This window comes from Acipenser ruthenus, chromosome 2 (assembly GCF_902713425.1).
Source record: "Acipenser ruthenus chromosome 2, fAciRut3.2 maternal haplotype, whole genome shotgun sequence".
Classification (NCBI taxonomy): domain Eukaryota; kingdom Metazoa; phylum Chordata; class Actinopteri; order Acipenseriformes; family Acipenseridae; genus Acipenser; species Acipenser ruthenus.
Genome location: NC_081190.1, coordinates 61894580 through 61920143, shown reverse-complemented (window position 1 = coordinate 61920143; position 25564 = coordinate 61894580). Strand labels below are relative to the sequence as shown.

The window sequence follows — 25564 nt, the reverse complement described above, 5'->3', positions numbered from 1 at the left end:
TATATATGGCAGGGATTTTTTTCCTTTTCTGAATCCAACCAAATTTCACTGAAATAGAAAAGGGTCTGGAACCACACAAACACCTGTGTTAGGAGCACAGAAACAACAGAAGGAAAAAAATGTATTAATGTAAGCATCATGCCCAGATATTTACAGAAGATTAAAATACCTGATATATATATATATATATATATATATATATATACACACATATACATACACACATATACATATATATATACGTCGTCAAAAGTTTACGTATCCCAATGGAAATTTATAATTTCTAGAAATTTCTCGAAACCAAATAATTATAGTAAACATCTTTTGTAGCAAAGGTTTTGCTTTTGTGAATTTATTTATTTATTTCAGCAATTTTTTTTGCAAAACTCCAATTCAAAAGTATTGATATCCTGACAAGGAAAATGAAATTTAATAGCTAGTTGAGGCACCTATAGCAATAATAACCTATTTTAAACAATTAGGATATTTGTCAATGAGCTTTTGGCATGATTCCTTTGGACCATTCTTCAATTCAAAATTGTTCCAGTTCATTCAAATTCCAAGGACTGCTCTTGTGCACAGCCTTCAACTCATACCAAAGATTCTCAGTCGGATTTAGATCGGGACTTTGACTAGGCTATTCCAGAACCTTGATTTTATGCTTCTTTAACCATTCTGAAGTAGATTTTGATGTGTACTTTGGATCGTTGTGTTGGAACGTCAGGTTGCGCTTCAAACCAAGTTTTGTAGTGGATTGATGATTGGCCAGATGATTGGCCAGTATCTTTTGCTATGCTATGGAATCCATTTGATCATGTATTGGAACTAAATTTCCTGTGCCATTAGAGGAAAAACAGCCCCATAGAAGGATATTACCACCTCCATGCTTGACAGTAGGTATGGTGTTTTTTCTTTGTATGACTCACCGGACTTTCTCCAAACATAACGACTAGCAGTGTGACCAAATAGCTCAATTTTTGTTTCATCAAGCCACAAAACTGTGTGTGTTTAGGAAAAAAATGATAAATGAATATTTTCTGTTTGTCCTATGGAGAGCACATTGACTGCTCTTGGCAAGTTGATTGTCTGAAATGGTCCTGGTAACCTGCCTGAGGCGGGAGGTAATATCCCTGCACACCACATAGAGAACAAAGAAAAGAAAAAAAACCCTTTTGTTAAATAACTAATTTCTCTGAGTGTTTTTCTCCTCTGCTGGGAATTATTTCTTAATTCCACTGATTGGAAAACTTTAATAGCATAACCTGTGGGATCCAATTTAATACCAAGCAAGCCAAGCAGGGAGAATGGATGAGATGGGAGAGTGTGGAACAACGCAAGATCACCTGGTAGAGTTAACAGTGCCATGGGAGGATGCTGTGGATGAGGCGTATGAAAGGAAGAAGCTTCAGTACGCACAACTAGCTGCTGAAGCGAAACAGCGAGGATGGAGAGTCCAGGTTTACCCAGAGGAGGTGGGTTGCCGAGGATTTGGGGTACACTCCACAACCCAGTTTCTCAGAGACATTGGATTCAGTGGTCAAGAGTTGCGACTCATAGTGAAGAACTTATCTGAAGCAGCAGAGAGGAGCCGAGCCCTCTTTAGGTGTCGTGGGCTAGTCAACGAAACACCAAGGATGGAAGGTGCCCACTTAGACCCCAGAGAAGTACCCTACTCAGCTCAGTACAGATGGTTGTCATGTTGATGCACTAGGGAGGCCGCACTGTGGTAGATAATAATATAATAATAAACTTTATTTTATATAGCGCCTTTTAAAAGTAACATCTCAAAGCGCTTTACAAACAAACAAAACAGAAAATAAAAACAGTCATAAAAATGTCTTTCTATAAAAGTAGGTCTTTAAGCTAGATTTAAAAGCATTAAGAGTGGCAGAATCCCTGATCTCTTTAGGAATGGTGTTCCAAGGTTTTGGGGCATAACAACAAAAAACCCTGTCGCCCATAGAACGTAGCTGAACAGAGAAAACACATAACAATCCAAGATCAGTTGAGCGAAGGTCTCTGGAGCCAGCATTGCAGCCATTGTGTGTGCTGATGCGCCAGGAGGCAAAATAGGCTGATCCCTGGAGCCAGCATTACACTTCAGCCATCAACACCAGGCAGAAGGCTATCTACATCATCAGATGGAAGGAAACACAGATGGATCACTTTAGTTTACAGTAAAAGAAGCTATGTCTTAGTTTGTGCTTATCTTGGTGAGAGCTGAGTTCAATATCAGCATCATGTTTTAACACCTACTCTCATTTAATGGAAATCAACCTAAATAACATTAATTCAGCAGAGGGCTTTTTAGATGTTGTTTTTTCCCTTAAACTGCATTTTTCCTCGGCTTTTTCTCCCTTGTGGTCATCTATGAAGATGTGTAAATGTTAAACATGGTTGAATAAATCATTTACTGTATTTTCCAAGTTTTATTGCAGAACACGCATTGTAGCTTCATGTGCCCAGAACAATCACAACAGGCATACTGGCATCTAGTGCGGTGGTTTGGAGTATCAAATTGATCTTCTGTGTGCATTTACGAGCAATGCAGGTTTAATATAAATATTTAAGGATCTGGAAACTAAAAAATAGACATGTGATAGGGCCAGACTTGGAAATCCCTAATATATGTTTTGCGTATTGCAGTTTGATTAAGAGTCAATGAAAGGGACTGCAGAAGTCCATTCTTTATCACGCTGTCATTGTGCATAATCATTAAAGCAATGTGCTCTTCTCAGGTGTTAAGTCTGTAAATATGTAACAAAGGTTGTTTGACTTGTGGCCAATTGTAGCAGATCATTTTCATAATTTTAAAAAGGTCCTTTGTAAGTGTTTGCAGTTTTTGACTTCAAAATAGGCCTATCTGGTTCAGCTGACAGCAGTAAAGTCATTATGCATATGAAAGCATGGCAGGAATCAGCATAGAAATAATGTTTTCTTTAGATATTTAGGCTTTAACTTTTACCAGGTAAATTGTGAGGTAGAATATTGACAGTTACTGATCCACCCATTTTTCTGGACCATAATTTACTTTTTAGAATTTTTAAAAGTGTACAAAGTTGTCTTCCATGTCTTTCTGAAAGCAAATATAACTACAGTATACAACTGGAGACACGTTATTTGCACATGGATTTATTAATTTGGTGGTTGCACTTTACGGTAGTAATATGTGGTGTACTATATAGGTTAGTGTATTGTGTAACTTGATGAACTCACAAAACTTGCTTTGCTGACTCAATCAACAACAAAAAACTCATGTTGGCTTTTTTTTTTTTTTTTTTTCTTTGACACCTGAAAATTGTGGATTAAAGGACAGCTTTTACAAATTTGAATCAGTCCTGATGAACCCTTTAAATCATTTAATTAAAGAAGATTGTGGGTTCGCCTCTGACAGGTGTCACTGTGGATTTATGCTGTTTAGGTGACACTGTATATGACATTAAGTGACCTGAGATAATCCTTAAAAGGGTCGGGCTATCAATTTTCACCCAATTCTAAAGCCAGGAACTCACCACTGTTTAGAACCCTTAAAAGAATGTTGCCCTCCCCTGTTTTACCTGACCGATTGTGTTTCTCCAACACCTGAATGGACTTCATAGTTACTTAAGTAGCTAACAAAACAGCACTGATAGCCGAGGATGCAAGAGAAGGGTCTTGAATAGTGGAAACAAAAGAAGCTACTTAGGCGTAACATCCAGAGGCCCTGATAAACAAAACTCCGGTGATATATGAGAAAAAAAACTTAAATTTACGCAACTGTTTGCCTTGAGCTGTATGTGTTTTAAAAAAGCAAATTTTGGTTGTTTATTTTCCTTGAAACAGGGCAGAATTTTACCCTGAGGCAGCTGGGGATTTGTGAACCGGCAACTCGTAGAGGATTGGCCTTTTGTGCAGAAATGGGCCTCCCCCACCGAGGGTACTCCGTGGGTGCAGGGTCAGATGCTGACACCGAACATGAAGTGATGTCTCCTGAGCACGCCATGCGATTGTGGGGCCAAGGGGTCAAGACGGGACGCAGTTCGTGTCTGTCAAGCCGCTCCAATTCGGCCCTTACTCTAACCGACACAGAACATGAAAACAAGTCCGACAGTGAGAATGGTGAGTCGCTTTCACCCCTTTTTTTTTTAACCCCAACTCTGTTCTTCTACACACTTTGTAGGGAGAGGGAGTCCAAACATTATGTAATTTGAAAAGGAATTGACATTTAACATGGAACAGCTGTGCTATGCATGAAACGTTTATGATGTTGAATAACAATTTATTGTAAATGCAGTGTTGCCTAAATAGCGATACATTTCTCTGAAGTTGTACTGACAAAAAGCCACAGCCATAGTTAGGGGATTAATGAGTTTGATGGCTTCCATGTGTAGAAGAAAAGAGACATCTACATGAGACTGCATCACCTGTATTGTTCTCTGCAGGGATGCAAAGCAAGTTGTTATGAAGTTACCTCTAGGGCTAGACTGTAATCAAAGATACCTTTGTAACTTCCACTACAAGATGTCTAAGAAATTTCATAATGCTAAAATGGATGAGTGAGCACATACAATGCTTTATTAAAAGGGTTCAGTGGTTTGAAGTGCAAATTTGATCATGCTTGAAACTAGTAGAGATGATGTGTGTGACCTGAAATGGTAAAAAAAAAATATATAATAAATAACTATACACTGTGCTTCAGGGAGTAAGTTACAGCTGAAGTTACATAACAAGTGGCGTTTCCTAATTAAAAAAGGGCTTTTTGTTTATTGTAAAAGTCATTAATTTTGTTATAAAAGAAAGCCCACAGATTATGTTTGGGCATTGCTTTTATGCTGCTTGTTCAATTTAATCATACAGTTATTTCTCACATTTCTTTTTTAACGAGGTACACAATTGCCAGGAAATACTTTTTAATGCTGTGATATATACAGAGTTCATACGGGTCATGGAATTTCTGCATTTGTAGTGTAAGAGGTGTGACAGGTCATTTTTGTATTTTTAGTAAGAAAATGAAAGCAAGGTTCTTTTTTTCATAGTGTTATATTACTAGTGTGTTACCTCTGGCTATTGACAGTAACATGACATGTTTTAAATATGTTATATTTGTTATTAAGAAACTAGAAAAAAAATGCTACCACAGCTATATGACTGCTAACATTACAGTGAGAAGCGATGTACCATTATAGGAACACTTGCAAGGATATTTTTGACAGACTATATATTTTCTTGGTTGGTAATGTATTCCGTATTTAATTTACTTTCATAAAAAAAATATATATTATTGAATCCAGTTTAAGAACAAACCATTTGTCTTTATAGAAAATGTGTTAAAGTGGCCTGTTTGTAGAACTACAGTACATGGAGATTTGAAAATAATGACGTGTGCTTTTTTTGTAAGTTTCTTTTTTTTTTTTTTTCTTGTCCTTGAAAAAAAATCAATGGTAGCAGTAATATTGTTTTAATTAATGATTTTGAAAGCGAAAAAATGCTGAATCAGCCTTATTCTTTCTTTATCATTAGTATTATTTGAATAGATTTGTTAGGAATTATGTTAAAGCAGTCAGGATTTCAGGTGGTTAGTTGTCTAGGGACCTAATTTCAAAAAACATGCAAGTCCTTTGAGGGCCAGTTGGTTCCTAATTGTACAAATTAATATCTTTAATTACCGGTACCAAACTAAATGTTCTTGTATTGCAGTTTGTAACATTAGTTTGCTTATTTACGAACAAAATAGTGTACAGTTATAATTATACTTTTTTTCCCCAAACAGTTTTTTTTTTGTTCAAACATAAAACAGGCTAAAAACCTTGGAGACAGGTAAAGCAGTACATTTAATTACAAGGGGAAAAAACACATAATCGCTCATTTTGGTTGATAAATTGCATGTTCACTAGGGGTGAGACGATACACCAAGGTCACGATACAATATGTATCACGATACACAAGCCACGATACGATTCGTATCACAATACTTATGATAAACTAATCTCTGCTTGATGGACTTGAAAATATTTCCGATCTATACACAGATTCAGTTGAAAATCAATGATATGTATTTACCACTAAGTAGTATAGCACTTGTTTGAGTTTAAAGACAAAGCAGTATGTCAGCTAGAGTTTATGGGATATCAGATTTGACTTAATTAACCAAATCTCCTTACCACATTTCTGAGAGGAATAAATACTAAGCAATGTGTTTGATAACTATTAAAGTACAAACTTTGTTCATGTGTTTCTTTAGAAAAATCTAAATAGCAAGTCTTTTAGCATTAAGTTGTGATGTTTTAATTTTTTTAATTGCATCGTTTTTGCGTTTTTGATTGCATCATACTTAACTTTAACTCAATATATTATTATAAGACTTTTATGATAAAATTAGGATTAATAAGTAATTTTCATCAGCATTAACACTGCTCGTTTCCTCATTCCTCTCTGTCCACAACAAACAAGGCAGGCTGTCTCCGCCACCTCTACTCTCCCATTGGCCAGAGTCACAGCTGTCTCAACTCCCACTGGCCAAGCAGCGGCCTGTTCTGAAGCCTTAGTACAGTGTCAGTATTCCCTGCTTGCTAGCAATGGAATACAGAAAAAAAACATTCTTGCTATTTGGGCCTATTATTATTATTATTATTATTATTATTAATAATAATAATAATGTTTTTATGTACATTTCATTTAAGATTGTTATTAAGTCATTTATTTCACATTTTTGTCCATAACCCTAAATTAATTTATAATTAAGAACTCGCCATTGTTTCCTCTATTCCCGCTTAAATTCCAGAAGCGTCTAGCCAGCACATTGCACAATGGGATATGTCTAGGATCAAGTGGAGTTTACGTTCAAACAACCAAGACCTTTTCTTTCATGATTTACAGTTTAATAAATGTGGCATATTAGCTACTCATTTCAAGCTTGTATCGCGATACACGATACACGATGAATGTCTCACCCCTAATGTTCAAAGCCTGAAATGAGAGCAACACAGATAAATGTGAGATCAAATAACAAACCAAAAAAACTGGTACACCTGGTGAGGATGATTAATCATACATCTTTATTTTTACACATACACACACACACACACACACACGTATTTATCCAAGGTGACTGTACAGGGCAGTACAGGGTCACAATGCAAGCTTAATATTGAAATACAATAAGTTATATCTTCAGTGACATATTACTAGTGCAGTAGTGCAGGGATAGTGCATTAGCTGAGGATCCAGTAACGTGTGTGTGTGTGTGTGTGTGTGTGTGTGTGTGTTTATATATATATATATATATATATATATATATATATATATATATATATATATATATATATATATATATATATATATATATATATATTATTATTATTATTATTATTATTATTATTATTATTATTATTATTATTAATTTATTTATTTCTTAACAGACACCATAATCCAGGGCGATTTACAGTCGTAAACAAAAATACATTTCAAGAATCACAGTACAAGTATTAATACAATTAAGAGCAAGATAAAATAGAATAACTGTGCAAGTGTATGACAAAATACAATTCAATAATGGAGCAGATAACAGTGTCAGTGATAGTTACATCAGGATATAATTAAATACAAAATACTACAGATTAAATAAAACCTGTGACAGATTACAGTACTCTAAAGTACTGAATTAAATGCAGTAAAATAGGGAACAGATTCGAGCAAGTAAAGCACATTAAGGAAGAGTGATAAAGTGTCTAGAGGGAAAAGAGGAGTTCTACAGGTGCTGTCTTGAGGAGGCGCCGGAAGGTGGTCAGGGACTGGGCAGTCCTCACATCTGTAGGAAGGTCATTCCACCACTGCGGGGCGAGGGTGGAGAAGGAGCGGGCTCTGGAGGCAGGGGAGCGTAGAGGAGGTACAGCCAGTATTCTAGTGCAGGTCGAGTGGGGGTGTAGGGAGAGATGAGGGTCTGGAGGTAGCTGTAGGCTAGTACAAGAGTCTTGAACTGGATGCGAGCGGTGATCGGGAGCGAGTGGAGTGAGCGGAGCAGTGGAGTTGCGTGGGAGAAACGAGGCAGAGAGAACACCAGGCGAGCAGCGGAGTTCTGGATGATATTGCGTTTTAGTATTTTTTTTTTTTATTTTGCATTTTATTTATTTAGCTGAGGATCCAGTAACGTACGTGTGTGTGTATATATGTTTTAAAAAATGTTTTATTTCATATATACAGTACTGTGCAAAAGTTTTAGGCAGGTGTGAAAAAATGCTGTAAAGTAAGAATGCTTTCAAAAATAGACATGTTAATAGTTTATATTTATCAATTAACAAAATGCAAAGTGAGTGAACAGAAGAAAAATCTACATCAAATCAATATTTGGTGTGACCACCCTTTGCCTTCAAAACAGCATCAATTCTTCTAGGTACACTTGCACAAAGTCAGGGATTTTGTAGGCATATAGTCATGTGTATGATTAAACAATTATACCAAACAGGTGCTAATGATCATCAATTCAATATGTAGGTTGAAACACAATCATTTTTTGAAGGAACTCGGCAGGTAGGTTGGCCCAAACATCTTGGAGAACTAACCACAGTTCTTCTGTGGATTTAGGCAGCCTCAGTTGCTTCTCTCTCTTCATGTAATCCCAGACAGACTCGATGATGTTGAGATCAGGGCTCTGTGGGGGCCATACCATCACTTCCAGGACTCCTTGTTCTTCTTTACGCTGAAGATAGTTCTTAATGACTTTCGCTGTATGTTTGGGGTCGTTGTCATGCTGCAGAATAAATTTGGGGCCAATCAGATGCCTCCCTGATGGTATTGCATGATGGATAAGTATCTGCCTGTACTTCTCAGCATTGAGGAGACTATTAATTCTGACCAAATCCCCAACTCCAATTGCAGAAATGCAGCCCCAAACTTGCAAGGAACCTCCACCATGCTTCACTGTTGCCTGCAGACACTCATTCGTGTACCGCTGTCCAGCCCTTCGGCGAACAAACTGCCTTCTGCTACAGCCAAATATTTCAAATTTTGACTCATCAGTCCAGAGCACTTGCTGCCATTTTTCTGCACCCCAGTTCCTGTGTTTTCGTGCATAGTTGAGTCGCTTGGCCTTGTTTCCACGTCGGAGGTATGGCTTTTTGGCCGCAAGTCTTCCATGAAGGCCACTTCTGACCAGACTTCTCCGGACAGTAGATGGGTGTACCAGGGTCCCACTGTTTTCTGCCAATTCTGAGCTGATGGCACTGCTGGACATCTTCCGATTGCGAAGGGAAGTAAGCATGATGTGTCTTTCATCTGCTGCAGTAAGTTTCCTTGGCCGACCACTGCGTCTACGGTCCTCAACATTGCCCGTTTCTTTGTGCTTCTTCAAAAGAGCTTGGACAGCACATCTGGAAACCCCTGTCTGCCTTGAAATTTCTGCCTGGGAGAGACCTTGCTGATGCAGTATAACTACCTTGTGTCTTGTTGCTGTGCTCAGTCTTGCCATGGTGTATGACTTTTGACAGTAAACTGTCTTCAGCAACCTCAACTTGTTAGCTGAGTTTGGCTGTTCCTCACCCAGTTTTATTCCTCCTACACAGCTGTTTCTGTTTCAGTTAATGATTGTGTTTCAACCTACATATTGAATTGATGATCATTGGCACCTGTTTGGTATAATTGTTTAATCATACACCTGACTATATGCCTACAAAATCCCTGACTTTGTGCAAGTGTACCTAGAAGAATTGATGCTGTTTTGAAGGCAAAGGGTGGTCACACCAAATATGGATTTGATTTAGATTTTTCTTCTGTTCACTCCCTTTGCATTTAGTTAATTGATAAATATAATCTATTAACATGTCTATTTTTGCATTCTTACTTTACAACATTTTTTCACACCTGCCTAAAACTTTTGCACAGTACTGTGTGTGTATATATGTATATATGTATATATATATATATATATATATATATATATATATATATATATATATATATAATGAAAGAAAATTTTTTTAAAAGATGTACACAAACAAGTTTAAAAGATTAAAAAATATTTTATTTTCAGGACGTTTCGGGCAAAAGACCTTCATCTGTTTAAAAAGAAAATATATATATATTGTGTTTTGCTGTTTTTTTTTTATTTTGCATTGTCTCATAATTTTAATTATTTATTTGTTAGCACCTAGAAATAATGTATCACTAGCAAGAATGTGTAACTGTTTGGACAGGAGTTAAAGCTGCAGTTATGCCTGTGAAGTACAGCTGGATCTGCTGAAAGGATCATTCCTTAAGTAAAAGTGGCACATGATTTTTAGATTTGAACACATATGGAACAGGTAATATGTTTATTGTGGCTAAGCCTGTTTTTACACTGCTATTGATTTATGCTGAACTGGGTGATAGCTGAATCAATCCTTTATCTCTGTTCTAGCAGCTTTCATTGAACTACCAGCAAAACAAATGGGAGTTGTTCTCATAGTTAATCATTATTTTGTGGCTCTATCACATTCATTGATTTAATGCAAGAGATAATCGGCTTACTTTTGTTAATAGATTTTGCTGAAATTAGCCATTTAAAATCCATGCCTTCCTGGTCCCATGTACTAGTCATCTCTGTACTCTGGAAGATACTATCCTGCAGCAGCAACAACTCAGAGAAAAGTTCTGATGAATGAGTTTCAGTTTCAACGTTTTGATCTATTCATTGTTTCCTAGGTCTGTGCTGTTTAACCTAAGGTTAGCCACTGTTTACATGGCTGCACTGTTGGCACTCTGCTGTGCAATGTTAACATCAAAGTAGGAAAAGTAATTGTATTCTGAAAGCCTGCATAATTTGAAACAGTCCTTGTCCAAGACTGAATATATTATTTCTAGCTGTCCACAGAAGTCATTAACTCTTGTTTAAGGGGGAGGCCATTTGAAAACATATTCTTCATTTCATATAGATAATTCAGACCAACACTGATGTAAAGCACATGTAAAGCATTTTTGTCATTTCATAGTTTAAATTCCAGTAATAGAGATTCCAATGTGGCTTTTCACAACTCTTCTTAAAGGAGCTGCACTATTACAAAGGATATTTGAGGAAAATTGACCTGTTTCCTCTGTATATTAAGAGAACCAACCAGACCTTCAGTGTCAACCGCAGGGCCATTGGAAGCGTTGTCCCACAAAGAATCAAATCAGTGTTTGAACCGCAAACCTATTCTTTAACAGAATTGTGTTTGAGATAATAGCAATACAAGTAAAAAATAAATAAACTACTGAGTGCCAAAAGGGTAAACTAAGTTATGTGCTGCCAATGTATTCCACGCTCCTCAGTCTTTTTAATCAAAGCAAAACACTGAATAAGAGAAAAATGCAAATCACAATGTGAGGTACATGGCTGATCGCACCTGCAACCACATCCTTAGGGTGAAATCGACGCCAGCACTGTGTCATCCTTGATGCCTCTGGAATAAAGGATTTCAAAAAGGCACTGCTGTGTACTGACCTGGTTTCGATCCCTGCTGGCTAATTCCTTTGGTATCTTTTCATACAAGTCTGGAGGGTTTTGGTTGGTACAGATCTTGTTAGTGGGGTTCCCAACTGTGTCTTTTATCTTTTTATTATAAAAATATTAATGCAGGGATCAAGCCTGCGGAGATCGAACATCTCATTTGCAGAGGCCCCCTGTATGTAAGAAGCAGTTACAGGAAGATCACTAATTATGCAGATATATATATCAAGTCAATGCAGATATATATATAATATATTATGTGAAAGGCGGTCAAGGCTGGCCAGCAGCAGAAATATCACTCACCCAGAGACAGAATTGTAGTTTTAACGCTTTTGAGCACTTTTATTAACTCAAATACACAGTCAGGCCACTGGCCTTTTTAAGAACACAACAAAACAAAAACCTAACTCAGTTTTTGGAGTATTAGATCAACTTTTAAATAAATCCTAAAGCCGTTTACCAGTTCTACAAATCACAATTCCAGTATCAAATGCCTTTTTTTTTATGTTTCGTCACACAGGTTGCACACAATCAATCGATCAATCAATCTTTATTTTATATAGTTCCTTTCATAGTGGACCACCATCACAACACACTTTACAAGATACAGTAAAAAACAACAATGCAAATACATTAAATACAGTGAAAAACAATGCATAATGATTTAAATATAAGGCTAGGATGTGAAAAGAAAATTGTGGATGCGTAAAAAAAAGTAGCAACGACACAACAGCTAATAACAGATATCAGGCTTAAAGAGCATGGATAGCAAGAGATAACAAGTGAGTCTTGAGAGTTGATTTAAAGCGAGCAACGGTGGGAGCATCACGCACCAAAGCTGGGAGAGAGTTCCAGAGAGTCTGAGCCATGAAGCTAAACGAGCGTTCTCCAAGTGTGGTGCACTTTTGTTTGAGGATAACAGCAGGCCAGAGTCGGAGGATCTCAGCTTGCGGGCAGGGACATAGCGGGTCAGCAGGTTGAGGAGGTACTCAGGACCTGTGTGATGAAGGGCATTGTAGGTGAGCAGGAGAGTTTTGAAAGTAATCCTGAAATTTACAGGTAGCCAGTGCAGCTGGGCAAGACGGGAGGAGGGTGATGTGTTCACGTTTTTTTACATCTGGTAAGGATCCTGGCGGCAGCATTCTGAACTAGGTGCAGTCAGTTTAAGGCGCGTGCCTGGAGACCGCCATAGAGTGTAGCAGTAGTCGAGTCGAGAGGAGACAAATGCATGACTGAGTATCTCCGCATCTGGGAGGGAAAGGTACGGACAGACTTTGGAGATGTTTCGAAGATGGTAGAAGATTTGACCACGGAGGAGATGTGGGCATCAAGGAGAGGTTGCTGTCCAGAAGTACAACAAGGCTTCGTACAGTGGGGGAAGGCAGCAGCAGACGGTTTCTGAGGTTCAGGGTAGCTATATTGAGATTCTTAAATTGAGTTTTAGATCCTAATAGGAGTTCAGATTTGCTAGTGTTGAGCTGAAGAAAATTGGCAGACATCCAGGCCTCGATGTCTTGAATGCAAGCCGAGAGCCAGACCATGGCAGAGGGGCTTCCAGGGTCGAGTTTTAAGTAGAGCTGGGTGTCATCAGCATAGGAGTGAAACATGAGGCTACGTTGGCGGATGAGGTGACCCAAGGGAAGCATGTATTTGTTGAAGAGAAGAGGCCCAAGAATAGATCCTTGAGGGACACCACAAGTGACTGGGTTTGCAACACCACTGCATCCAGCATAGAAAACAGACTGCATGCGTCCAGATAGGTAAGAGAACATCCAGGAGAGACAGGTTCCAAAGATCCCAGGATACTTCTGAAGGCAGTCAAGAAGAATGCTATGGTCTATGGTGTCAAAAGCGGCTGTTAGGTCAATGAGGACAACCACAGCGGGAGCAGCAGCATCAGCATTAAGCAGGAGATCATTTACAATCCGGAGCAGAGCAGTTTCAGTACTGTTATGCGGCCGGAAGCCAGACTACAGAGATTTAAGCAAATCAGCTGACCTGGCTATAGCCCTTTCGAGAGTTTTGGAGATAAAAGGGAGATTGGCGATGGGACGGAAATTAGATAAGACAGCCGGGTCGAGGGAGGGTGTTTTGAGTACCGGCATAACTCGGGCAAGCTTGAGGGCAGCAGGAACTGAGCCCGAGTCCAGGGACAGGTTAATGAGAGTGTGCTTAATGGAAGGAGCAAGATCAGAAGCACAGAGACAGATAAGATTAGTTGGCCAGGGGTCCAGGGGGCACGTGGCAGTAGTTGATTTCAACAGTAGGCTGGAGACATCAGCAGTGGAGGGAGAGAGCAGGAGGGGCAACCGGAGGTGAGTCAAGGTGGTCAAGTAGTAAACTGGGTTTGTGGTGGAATAGATGTTGTCAATTTTGTTCTGAAAGAAAGAGGAGAAATCATGACAGGTAAGAGAGGAGGATGATCTATCAATCCTTTAGCCTTCACACAGACCTGTTCACCTCCTTCTGAACACCCAACCCCCCTGAGCAGGTGAACAGAGTTTATATACCCATTTAACCAGGTAACCATTGGCACCTGTTCCAATAATGACCTGGTTAATTACGGATTTCCTAAGCCAAACCCATACCCTAACGCCCTCTAGTGGTTAGTCCACTGGTGCTGCCGTTTTAAAAAAGCTTAATGTTTTATTAACATGGCCTGGAGATACTGTAATTGTATAACTAACAAAATAAAACATTTGAATTTATTGCAAACATAGAAGGTTGTGGGGGTGTTTATTTTTTCTTTTTTTTGACCCTCACTATAACACCACCCTTGCTTATTACCCGTTTTTGCCCATGGCCCTTACCAGGCAGTATAAAGAGGGTTGATTGTGTGTACGTATATGTATGTATGTGTGTGTGTGTGTGTGTGTGTGTGTATATATTGTGATGAAGCTAGACTTTGTCGCTTTTTAAAATGGCTGTCCGAGAGTAAAAGAAAAAAAAAAAAAAAACTACATGTCCCAGGAGCCTCCGTGGCAGAGACAGGATGGGCGGGGACTCCTGGGTATATAAGGAGGCAAGCTGAGGGAGTCTGGGCAGTTCGTGGGAGGTTGCCGCAGGGAACAGACTCCAGACTCCAGTTTGCTTGGAATAAAACTGGAATACCACAGCCTGTTGCAAGCTTGAAAGGGGTATGTGATTCAGGACTGTTGCAGTTTATGCAATGTGTTTTTCTTTTCGTTTAGTTAAATTGGCGGGTGAATGAAATCGCCAATGTTAATTTGCTACAGTGTGGGAAAGTTAAACTAATATAGCCAGCCAAATAGGGATCCTGGGAGTGAGAGGTAAACCCGAAGGCATGTGACTTTGTGATTGAATATAAAAATAACCACACGGACACGTGAGAGACTTTAAAAAAAAAACAACTTTATTTTGTTGAACACTATTTCTGGTGGGGAAACCAGAAAGCACGCCTTCTTCACATCTGGGAGGTCTGGAACGGTCATCTCGGCAACGCAGGAAGTGTTGGACCTTGTGGAGCGGTGTTTGTTGATTTCACTGTGTAGTGAGGGACAAAGAAGAAAGTCAGTTAAGCCCGAACAGGGCTAGGCATATTATTTTTGTTTGTTTGTTTATTTTTGTGTAAATAATAAACTTACCTGGTCCATACGGTCCATTCTTTGAGAAACTCCTGTCTGGATCTCTGGTTTTTGGATCTCCCCCACTTACTTGTCTGTCACAATATATATATATATATATATATATATATATATATATATATATATATATATATATATATATATATACACACACACACAGAGACAGACAGACAGTCGCAGACAAAAGTATTTGAGAAAAATGAGAAAAACTACAAAAAAAGTGATCTCTATAAATTCTAATTGTTCTATTGAAATACATAACATGCATAAAATGAAAAATAACATGCAAAAACTAATTTCATACTTTGACAAGTATTTGGGCACCCTTACATTTAGTATTTTGTGTGCCCACCCTTTGCTTCCTTTACAGCTTGCAGTCTTTTTTTATATTTTGAAACCACTTCCTGACATCTTTCCGGAGATATTTTTGCCCATTCTTCAACACATACAGCTTTGAGTTCTGCAATCGACTTTAGTTTCCTTTTTGCATCAGCAGCCTTCAAGTCAGTCCACAACATCTCGATGGGATTCAAGTCTGGGGACTGAGATGGCCAATCCATAACTTTTAATCTTCCTTTTTTTCAGAATCCCTTTGTAGACTTCGCAGAATGCTTAGGGTCATTATCCTGCTGGAATACAAACTTCCGTCCAATAAGCCTTCTAGCACTGGGTAACAAACGAGAGTGCAAAATGTGTTGATATTTCGCAGCATTCATTGAGCCTTCTACAATACAAAGGTCGCCAGTGCCTGAGGAAGAAAAACAAGCCCATACCATCACACAATCTCCACCATGTCTAACATTCGGCATGATTAACTTTTCTTGAAATTCTTGTCCTCTTCCTCCAAACATATGGTTGCTTTCTTGGTAAAAAAAAAAAGTTATTTTAAAAAGTAGATTTGTCTGACCATAAAATTTGGTTTGAAGAAATCATCAGGCTTATTTAAGTATTCAATGGAAAACTCCAATCGCAGGTTTGCATCTTTGTTTTTGCCCATGGACATTCAGCCTGTTAAGGTATCACTGAATTGTTCGCCCTATGAATTTCTTGACCATCTTCTCTCAATTCTGGTGTCAAATCTTTTGCAGTAATCCAAGGATTTTTCCCGGCTGCTAGAACGATTCTTCTTCCAGATTTTGCAGACATATTTCCACACCTGCCGCTAGTTGCAGTTCTCCTGTGTTTGTCAGTAGTAGCCCACACAGTGCTTTCTGCTATTCTGGTAGTTTCTCCTTTTTTGTTTAGTTGTATCATTGACATTTTGAGATTTGTTGCTGTACTCTTTAGTTTTAACAATTTTTATTGCTTTTTTAAATCCCAAATTTCCAATTTATTTTTCAGCACTGATGATTATGTATTTATTTATTCTATAATTATCATCAGGTGTTGATTTTCAATTGTAATAATTGTCAATAATTCGCAATGAATGGGTTTCATACAAAATATGTTTATTGCCCAAATACTTTTGTCAAAGTATGAAATTAGTTTTTGTTATTTTTGATTATTTTATTATTATTATTACTATTTATTTCTTAGCAGACACCCTTATCCAGGGCGACTTGGTCGTAAACAAAAACAAAAATGTTATGTAATAATGTGTTATGCGTTATATGCATGTTATGTAATAATGTGTTCTTATAAAGCTGAATCTACTTGAATTTATATCTTTCAATAGAACAATTAGAAATTAAAGAAATCACTTTCCTTGTGGTTCTCATTTTTTAACTGCCCAAATACTGTGTGTGTGTGTGTGTGTATATATATATATATATATATATATATATATATATATATATATATATATATATATATATATATATATATATATATGATGTTCAGTGTTTCTCGTCTCTAGATCAGGGTGAACAACTGCTGTTGATTTAGATCTGTGAAGAAGCGTATACCATGAACAATTAAGGAAACCTGTAGCATCTTTAGTATATATGATCTGGCTGGAACACTCAACTGTTCATTATGTAAAAAACATGTAGAATCGTAGAACGGGTGTACTGTTACTGAGTGGGTATCCACTGAGAGACGAGAGAGACACTGAGGGTTTGCGTCTAGGTTTTATTATATACTGGCAGTTGCAGTTGTTGGTGGCCACCACTAGGGTACCAGCAATGGTATTCCTAGTGTGGAAAGATAGATAGATTTTATATATATATATATATATATATATATATATATACACACATACACACACATAGGTGTACATATACAAAAAGGCAAAAACAAACACTATACAAAACAACTAAGAAACAAAAGGTGGCCAAGCTCCGGCCGTGCACTACTCCAGCTAAAAGGGAGGTCCCCCACCAGGACCCTTCTCCCTGCAAAAACTAAATACACATGTGGGATTAAAATTCCCTAAATTAATCCCTACGATAAGCAGTATAAATGATCCCGGTTAAACACACAGTGATGATCTGTAGCTCACGCTGGTTCCACACACAGTCGTGAAGGTTCTTCTCCTCCTTTAGGCTTGTTGAAAACAGCACCAACAGAACCAAGGACTGCCATTCCATCTCCTTTTTAAAGGCAGGTGGCCAGTGTTAATTGATCATCAATAACTCAGTTAAGACCTGGCCACCTGCTGCACATGGCATTTCAGTTAGACAGAGAAGGAAGTCCAACCTCCCAGCCCTGCCATATCTAATCAAACAAAAACACATTTTATTTACAAACCACCACCAATACACACTATTTACAGGGACAGGCCTCAGCCCTGCCACAAGCAGAAATAACCGGTGGGCAATTGTTGCCTCATTCATAGATAAAGAGGACAGAAAGTTAGGGTCCTTGTGGTGCACCAAAAATAAAACCGTGAAAACAAAATAAAGGCTCTTCATCTTTTTTTATAAGAACTTCTTCACTCCTTATCACGTTGTAAGTTGCAATTGATGTCACCAGGGAAGCGGTTTCTTTGCAAGTCAAATAACAAACCACTGTAACATCAATATCATCTTCTATCACTGTATGCTATTCACCCGTAACATATACCCTGGCAATACTGATATTTACAAAGAAACAATCAACTATCTGTGGCAGCAAAAAGCAGTAAAGTAAAGCTGCACAAGAATAAGCTTGAGGTGTAACCTCATGAACTGGCCATCAAGATTTATTTTCCAGGATTCAAAGCTGAGAGATACACACCAGTTTGGGATTGGGATTATACATTTTAGGGCAGCAGAATTGAACACATGCAAGCTAAAATCATATATACAAACAGGAGGATGGAACTTGATATCATGAATTCTCTAAGAGATGCAGCAACTTTGATGTGTCTTGTAAATTATTGTATTCCATTCATGCGACCCTTTGCTGTTACACAGTGTCATTCTTGGTTTACATTTCAAATGTAGGTAAATTCCCCCACTTAATTGCAATGCGATATGGTTATTTATCTAAAAGAAGTGCAGCTGCTTTCTTACTGTATGTAAGAACAATGGGGGATTATTTGTGGTCATCTTCAGGAATCTAATAAATACATGGTACATAAAAGTCTGGTATGATTGGCAGGTGAGTAAACCAAATGCAAAATGTAGCACAGGCTGCACCACTATCTTGTACAAAACCTGTTACATTTTTCCTTTAAAGACTGTGGCAGAGCTGTGTACATATTAGCAGCCAAATCATTCCATGCCCTGGGAGTCCACTAACGTTCCAGATCTTTGGGCAGAAACAGTGTGCATACCAGATAGTTAGATGTCAGTTTGATTTCTTGTATGGGATTGATAAGAGACATAAAAGCAGTAGAAAGTGTGGTGTATTTATTTAGACATCGGTTCAGTTCTGGCCTGGTATAAAAGAAAACCTTTTGACTTTGATTGTGAGCCAGTGTAGTTGATTATATACCGAGCATCAAAATAAATGTATCGCTATTATAACACATTTATTTTCGAGAAAAAATAGTGTATATAAATGATGGACATTGACGAAATGTTTTTGGTTTCTTTTTAATCACTTGATCATTCATCCATGACCATGACACGGTTGAGTGACAATGACTGAAGCAGATGCACTTAATCACCTAATTAGTGAGACAGTTGATTGAACACTGGATATGGAGTGATTTCAGCTGTTGAATTGCCAGCTTGAATAAAAGCAATAAAGAAAATCACACAAAAGAAAAATATATGCCACGTCTGTCAAGAGAGCAGCACCTTCGTGCAATCGGCATGTAGGAGGCTGGACTGGCGAGACGGTGTAACCAGACACACATTGTCAATGACAGGCCACGAACTGGGAGACCAAGAGTCACAACACCTGCCCAAAATCGACAGATCATTTTGTAGCATCTTTGTGACGTCAGTTGTTAATCAGCCAAAAGGTCACTGCACCTGCTCTAAAACTAGCATTTTTATAAGAGTCTTTTGATGCTCAGTATATAATTCTCTGGTTGAGCATGACAATTTATTTAAAGAAAGTCATGCGCCGCAACTTGTCATGTGCCACTAGACCCTGAAATACATACACAGCATTCAAGAAGAGTAGCACTGGTTCCCTTTGGAGGCCCAGTCTTTACAGTAGAATATACAGTACACCATTTATCAAAATGTGAAGTGCAGGTTATGTGAATTGTGGCAAAGTGGTTTGCAGTGGCAGGTGTAGTGGTATGGGAGCGGCTGTGAGGAGGCTGGTCTTGGCAGAGATCAGGGCATCCTCGTAATCTTTCGCCAGTTTCACTGCAGCTTCCAGGGTGTTGGGATTGTGGCGCAGTATCCAGGCCTGGGTTTCGGCACTGACCACATGGCAGAACTGCTTGGTGACAATCACCTTGCCCATCTGTGGCTCCGTCTTGTGAGCGGGGCTGAGCCAGTGTACCATGTGGTCACACAATCGTTGTGCGACTTCCCTGGGGCGTGTGTCTCTGGCAATCGTTGATACTCCCTGAACCGAACCCTGTGGGTTTCCCCCGTGATGTTCAGGTGGCGGAGAATGGCTTGCTTCACCAGGTCGTACTGGGTGGCTTCGGCGTCCGTCATGGCCTGGTAGGCTGCCTTAAAAGCCATGAAAATAAATCTCTAACTTATAGAACGTCACATTTAAAACAATCGAGAATAAAAATATTTTACTATGTCGTAGCAGTAGTAGCTGAGAGACTCATGGGCTCCGGCAGCACGTGCATAAACTCTAGGATTACAGTACAGCATAAACTCCGGGTGAGATTTTGTGCAAACAGCAGATCCCTCCAAGAAAATAGTTTGAACACTAATTTGAAGAAAGTATAGTAATGTGCGTTTTTATTTATTTCACGCCTCATTAATGCAGTGGTTTCATTTGCATGGTAGTTTCTGTACTGTCATTTATAAATTCTGCGATGTGTATAGAATACGTTTTAATTCAAGCGGTGTAATTTGTCCCAGTGCTATACAAAACAATTCTGTTGCATGTTCGGTTTTGCGAAGATCGTACCGTATTGCTACTGCATCATAAAGAAAATACAGCTGCATAAGGATTATACTTAATCCACAGAATATATTCTTAAAAAATTGTGTGAGAGAAGTGGCTTATGAACAGTAAGTACACAACTTTATTATTGTGTATATTATTTAAGTAAGCTGCCAAATGTCCTGGGAGAATATAAATCAAATTCTGTTTTACGTAACATGTGTAAACTGTACTGTATTACTGTAGATACCCTCCCCCCCCCTTTGCAACCTAGTTTTTATTTTGCCTCTTGAAAATCATGCTGTTAGCACACAGAAAGAGCGTTTTCACCACGTTTTTTTGCTTGTTTTTAGTGGAATCACTATAATCTTTACGAAGTAGAACATACAGTATGCATTGTGATTAAATACTTCCACAAGAAGAAATTTGAATTGTGAATTTTTTATGCAGATCTAGATAATGTCTGACTGCCTAATAAACATGCTGATTTAAAAAATTTAAATCTTCATACTGCAACATGTCTGTCTTGCTGTTCCGTTTAACTCAGATACTGTAATAAAATAAGTATGCAGTCGTGTTGCTGTTGACAGCACACTGACTAGCGAACTTGTTAAAATAACTTGCTGTACACTAACATTTAATTTATTTACACGTTCAATATTCCATTATGTATGTAGGTGTGTGCAAATTTATTAAAACAACCCCCTGCCTTTGTAATTTGAACCTTTTTCATTTGCTAATGAAGATTTCAAAGCCAGACCAGTTCATTAGTGTGGTATAATAAATACAGACATTCTGCTGTAATATTTTGTTTTTCAAATTGATGGAAACTTTTTATTTTCTCAACAAGTTTTGTAGCAGAAATTTAACTACAGCAATTTAACATTTTTTTAAAGTAAAGTTATTTTTTTTTGTTAAAAAATGACTTGATCACAGTGTATTTCATCAAAATTTTATACCGTGACATCCCTACGTTGGTGCATTGGGCATTATTGCGATACCGACCCTCTCAATTAGAGCCGTGTACCTCTCCTCTCTCCTCCTCTCCTCGGCCTCCCATCTGCTATCCAATGCCTCCAACAGTGCCGACAGTGTAGTGTGGTCCATCCCATGTTCTGACACCACGTGTGGCAAAGTGGTTTGCAGTGCGCAGGTGTAGTGGTGATGTGATTACGAAACAGAAGACGGACAACAAAGTTCACAGTCCGAACAATATGTTTGTTTATAATCGTGGTCTGGTGACCACAAAGAATAATCCCAGGCAACCAGGCAATACACAGCAATGTGTATTGCACTGTTTCAAAACAACGGGTTGCAGTCCCGAAATAATAAGACACTATTTGTAAATAATAAACACAGTAGAACACACACAAAGACACACACGTTCACAAGTACAGAGTGAATGCTAAAGTTCTCGTGGTGAAATCCAATTTATTCGTGCACCAAACATCTTATGCATGAAAATGTCCTATTTGTATAAATAGAATGCATATAACTAGCATTTTGATAAGAGTCAAAGAACAGCCTCTAGCAGGTTCTTATGTGTAACAAAAAATTGCAAAACTTACAATTTAACCACTACTCCACACTGCTGCCCAACGAAGTATTTGAACATTGGTACCATTTACAATTTATATAAACTGATGCGGCCACCAAAAGATAACATCAACCACAGCTAGCATTGTTTTTGTAAAATGTAAACCAAATTTATGATTGACTCACTGACTTAAATAACAAATATTAATACTGAAATAAGTGTACATTCATAGGATATTCACAATGCTGTATACTCCAAAGTGTCATTTGTATCATTTTTAGGTACATATAAAAACTTCCTTTTAATGTTTAAAAATGGAAAATAACAAGTTAAGAATACATTCAATGAAATGTAATAATATTAACTAGCTAAATTGTTTTTTTTTCTCGCTGATGAACAATTTTGAATTTCCCTCTCGTATATAAAATTGATTTCCCAAAGTAAAATACAGTGCGCCATATGTTTGTAAGATTGTATAGTTAACTGTATTAATAATAATTCAACTGTATTGGTATCAATATGTTAACCAAAATCGGGCATAAAAAACAATACTGCTGCTTTAAAAAAAATACTCCTGCTTGCATGAATGAATGAAAGGTCACCACTGTAAAGCAGCTGATGCGTTTTAAGGACATCCGTAGACCATGCCCCTCCTATTTAGTTTTATGTTACACACACTGTACTGGCGTTAAAAAACAGTGGAGAATGATGGGCTTTGGAGAGCAGATCCCATGCGGCCCCTGCAATGTGCAGAGCCAGCTGTTCTAAGGCACACATGGCTCTCCTTTCTGAGCTTCACAGATGCTGCAGCGTTTGTCAGGACACGGCAAGCCTTTGCAGTGCCCATTGCTGATTTTCTCAAAGAGCAGCTTAATTATTAACTGCTACAGTTCATTTGGGCTTCATCTGTAGGAGTGACATAATTCTAAAAAGGCTTGAAGTGAACACAGGCAGAGGATAAAGGAATCCGGTGCTTCCATTCTTTATTGCCAAGCGTTCCTGTGAGAATTAGCTCTTCCTGTTTGCGAGCGCTCAAGGAAATGTTAATTCCTTTAAATTGTAATTGTAATTTAAATTGTAATTGCTACATTTGGTTTGTTAACAGCCTGCACAGTTCTTCCTGGTACTGTGTTATCAAAACTGTGTCTAATTAGATTACCATTCGGAACAAAACTTTACCCCTCTTTTGTATTACTCGTGGTCCAGTGGTTAAAGAAAAGGGCTTGTAACCAGGAGTTCCCGGGTTCAAATCCCACCTCAGCCACTGACTCATTGTGTGGCCCTGAGCAAGTCACTTAACCTCCTTGTGCTCCGTCTTTCGGGTGAGACGTAATTGTAAGTGACTCTGCAGCTGATGCATAGTTCACACACCCTAGTCTCTGTAAGTCGCCTTGGATAAAGGTTTCTGCTAAATAAACAAATAATAATAATAAAATGCTCTTTGTAAATATATACTTCCCCTTTTTTGTTGTTTAACTTTTAGTTAAACATCCTCATAACAAATTCTCATGTAGCTGTAATGCATTTACTGGACAATTTAAATATGGTGCTAAATGTAGACCATTTCCACTGATTAAAAAACTATATGCTATGGTAATACCATGACATATGATTATTTTTATTGCAGTACAGTGATACAATCAATAGAGAAAAATAGAAAGCATCATCTGGTTTCGATAAATATAGGTTTAGTTATATGAAATTCAATGACTTATGGTATGTATTTATTTCAGCAAAAGTCATTCCAGCATTACCGTCAGTAAGCCAGGTGCTTATAGTATTCCCAATGCCTATAGTAAAACTCATTAAATTGCAGGCTTGCAAATGTCAACTTTAATTACTAAATATGAAAACAATTAAAATAAAGTTTAGTTAACTTGGATCCAGGAGCATTACTTATATGATAACATTAATATAATATTGAGAACATGAATCAGTTATATTTTTTTGTATCCCTGCAATAGTGTCACAAAGGAATTTTGGTTAAAAAGGAGAAACATATTTTTCTAATTTTGGGGCTTAATCTGAGGCATGATATTAATCTGAATTACTCCAATATATTATTTGAGCATATGTAGCAGGCAGTTTTAAAGTCCCAAGTAGGACTGTGCCATTTATTTATATTTATTAATTCTTAATGGTAAGGTGTTTTAAGTCGTCTGGTAATAATGTAATTGGAAAGAGACCTGCTAATTGCAGATACAAAGTTTGTTAATTTTGTGGAAATATGCATTTACACGTACAAATCACTTACCTCTTTGACTGCACAATAACTGTGTTCATCTCAGAATGGATAGGGATTTAAAATGGAAACAGACCATTGGTTATGCCTACCTTTTACAAAAAAAAAAAAATGTTGGGATACTGGTTCTGGAAGATATTAAATATGTGTCGGTAAAGTTGACCAATCCAAAACATGTACCACAAATGTAGCCTCTTGGTGAAAGAAGATCCCAGTCCAGCTCAATGTATTTCTGCTATAGCTCAGGGGTAGGCAACAGTTACTCTTCCACCCAGTCCATTCCAATGCAAGTTTTTAGTAGGTCCTTAATTATTTAATCAATCCTTAGGAGGGCCAATTTTCTAATTAAGCAACTGGTTGGAACAAAAAAAAGACCCAAGGTTCCCTACTTCTGTTCAAGATTATTAAGGTTCTGAACAAAAAGTTTATTAAATAATTACACAGATCATAGGTTCAGTGTTGTCTGGCTTATATAGATGATTTGAATTCAGAGCACTCAGCTAGACTAGACTGCTTTGTTAAGTAGATAAAAATGTTTTTATTTTTAGGAAAGGCATTAAATCTCTTTTGCAAAAAGCAGGTTGCTTTAAGTTTTAATTAAGAATCCCAGAACACCTTAAAGCAGACGCAGAAAAGCTGAATGCTCCTTGTCAAAAGCCTGTATTTTGCTAATGTGGCATTGATCAGTCCCCTAATCCCAGCCAAGGAGGAATAAGAAAATATAGGCTACAAGCTGCAGCAAAGGTCACAAAGATACATTGTTAAGGTTGTGTTTTTAAATTTTAGGTCAGAATCATTCATCTTGTTACTTCACAGTATCCTTTTAGCAGCCTCAATAGTGGGATTAAATATTGAATAGGTGTGGATCGTTCAGTAGTTTAGCCTCTATGCCCAGGCATTAGTAGGCTTTTCATGCACAGAACGGAATTGCATGCACACAGAATGCCAAAGGTAACCGTGATGATGATCTGTCCTACAGGATTAATACAAAAACAACTATCATCTTGTTGTTTCTTTTTTATCTCTCTGATTTGTCTTAGATATGACATTTCTAAGATAACAAATGGACAGATGATGGGCTAACCGTTTGAAGTTAAAGCAGTGTTCTACTGGTGAACCGTTTTATTTGTTTTACCTCCAAAATGCATTCTTTAGAATTTTGGGAGGACATTGGCAAGAAACCAGTAGTATCAAAAGAAGGATCCGACAGAGGAAGTAAAGGACAGTAGATAAAATATATTTTTGTTTAATTATTTGTTGTACTATGAAACATTCTGTTTGTAGTAATTCTAGCACATGATTGTTAATACTAGTTTCCGGTAATATCAGCATAATTGAAGTCTTCAGAT

The 25564-nt window shown here is 37.8% G+C and overlaps 1 protein-coding gene across 16 annotated transcripts in view; it reads left to right on the top strand.

Moving 5' to 3' along the window:
- LOC117409088 (teneurin-3) overlaps nucleotides 1–25564 on the top strand; it is a 428090-nt gene that overhangs the window by 201098 nt on the left and 201428 nt on the right. For all 16 annotated transcript variants that reach the window (XM_034014709.3, XM_034014714.3, XM_034014715.3 and 13 more), the window contains one exon: nucleotides 3823–4098. In XM_034014709.3, coding sequence (XP_033870600.3) covers nucleotides 3823–4098 — 276 coding nt within the window. The remainder of the gene's footprint in view (nucleotides 1–3822; nucleotides 4099–25564) is intronic.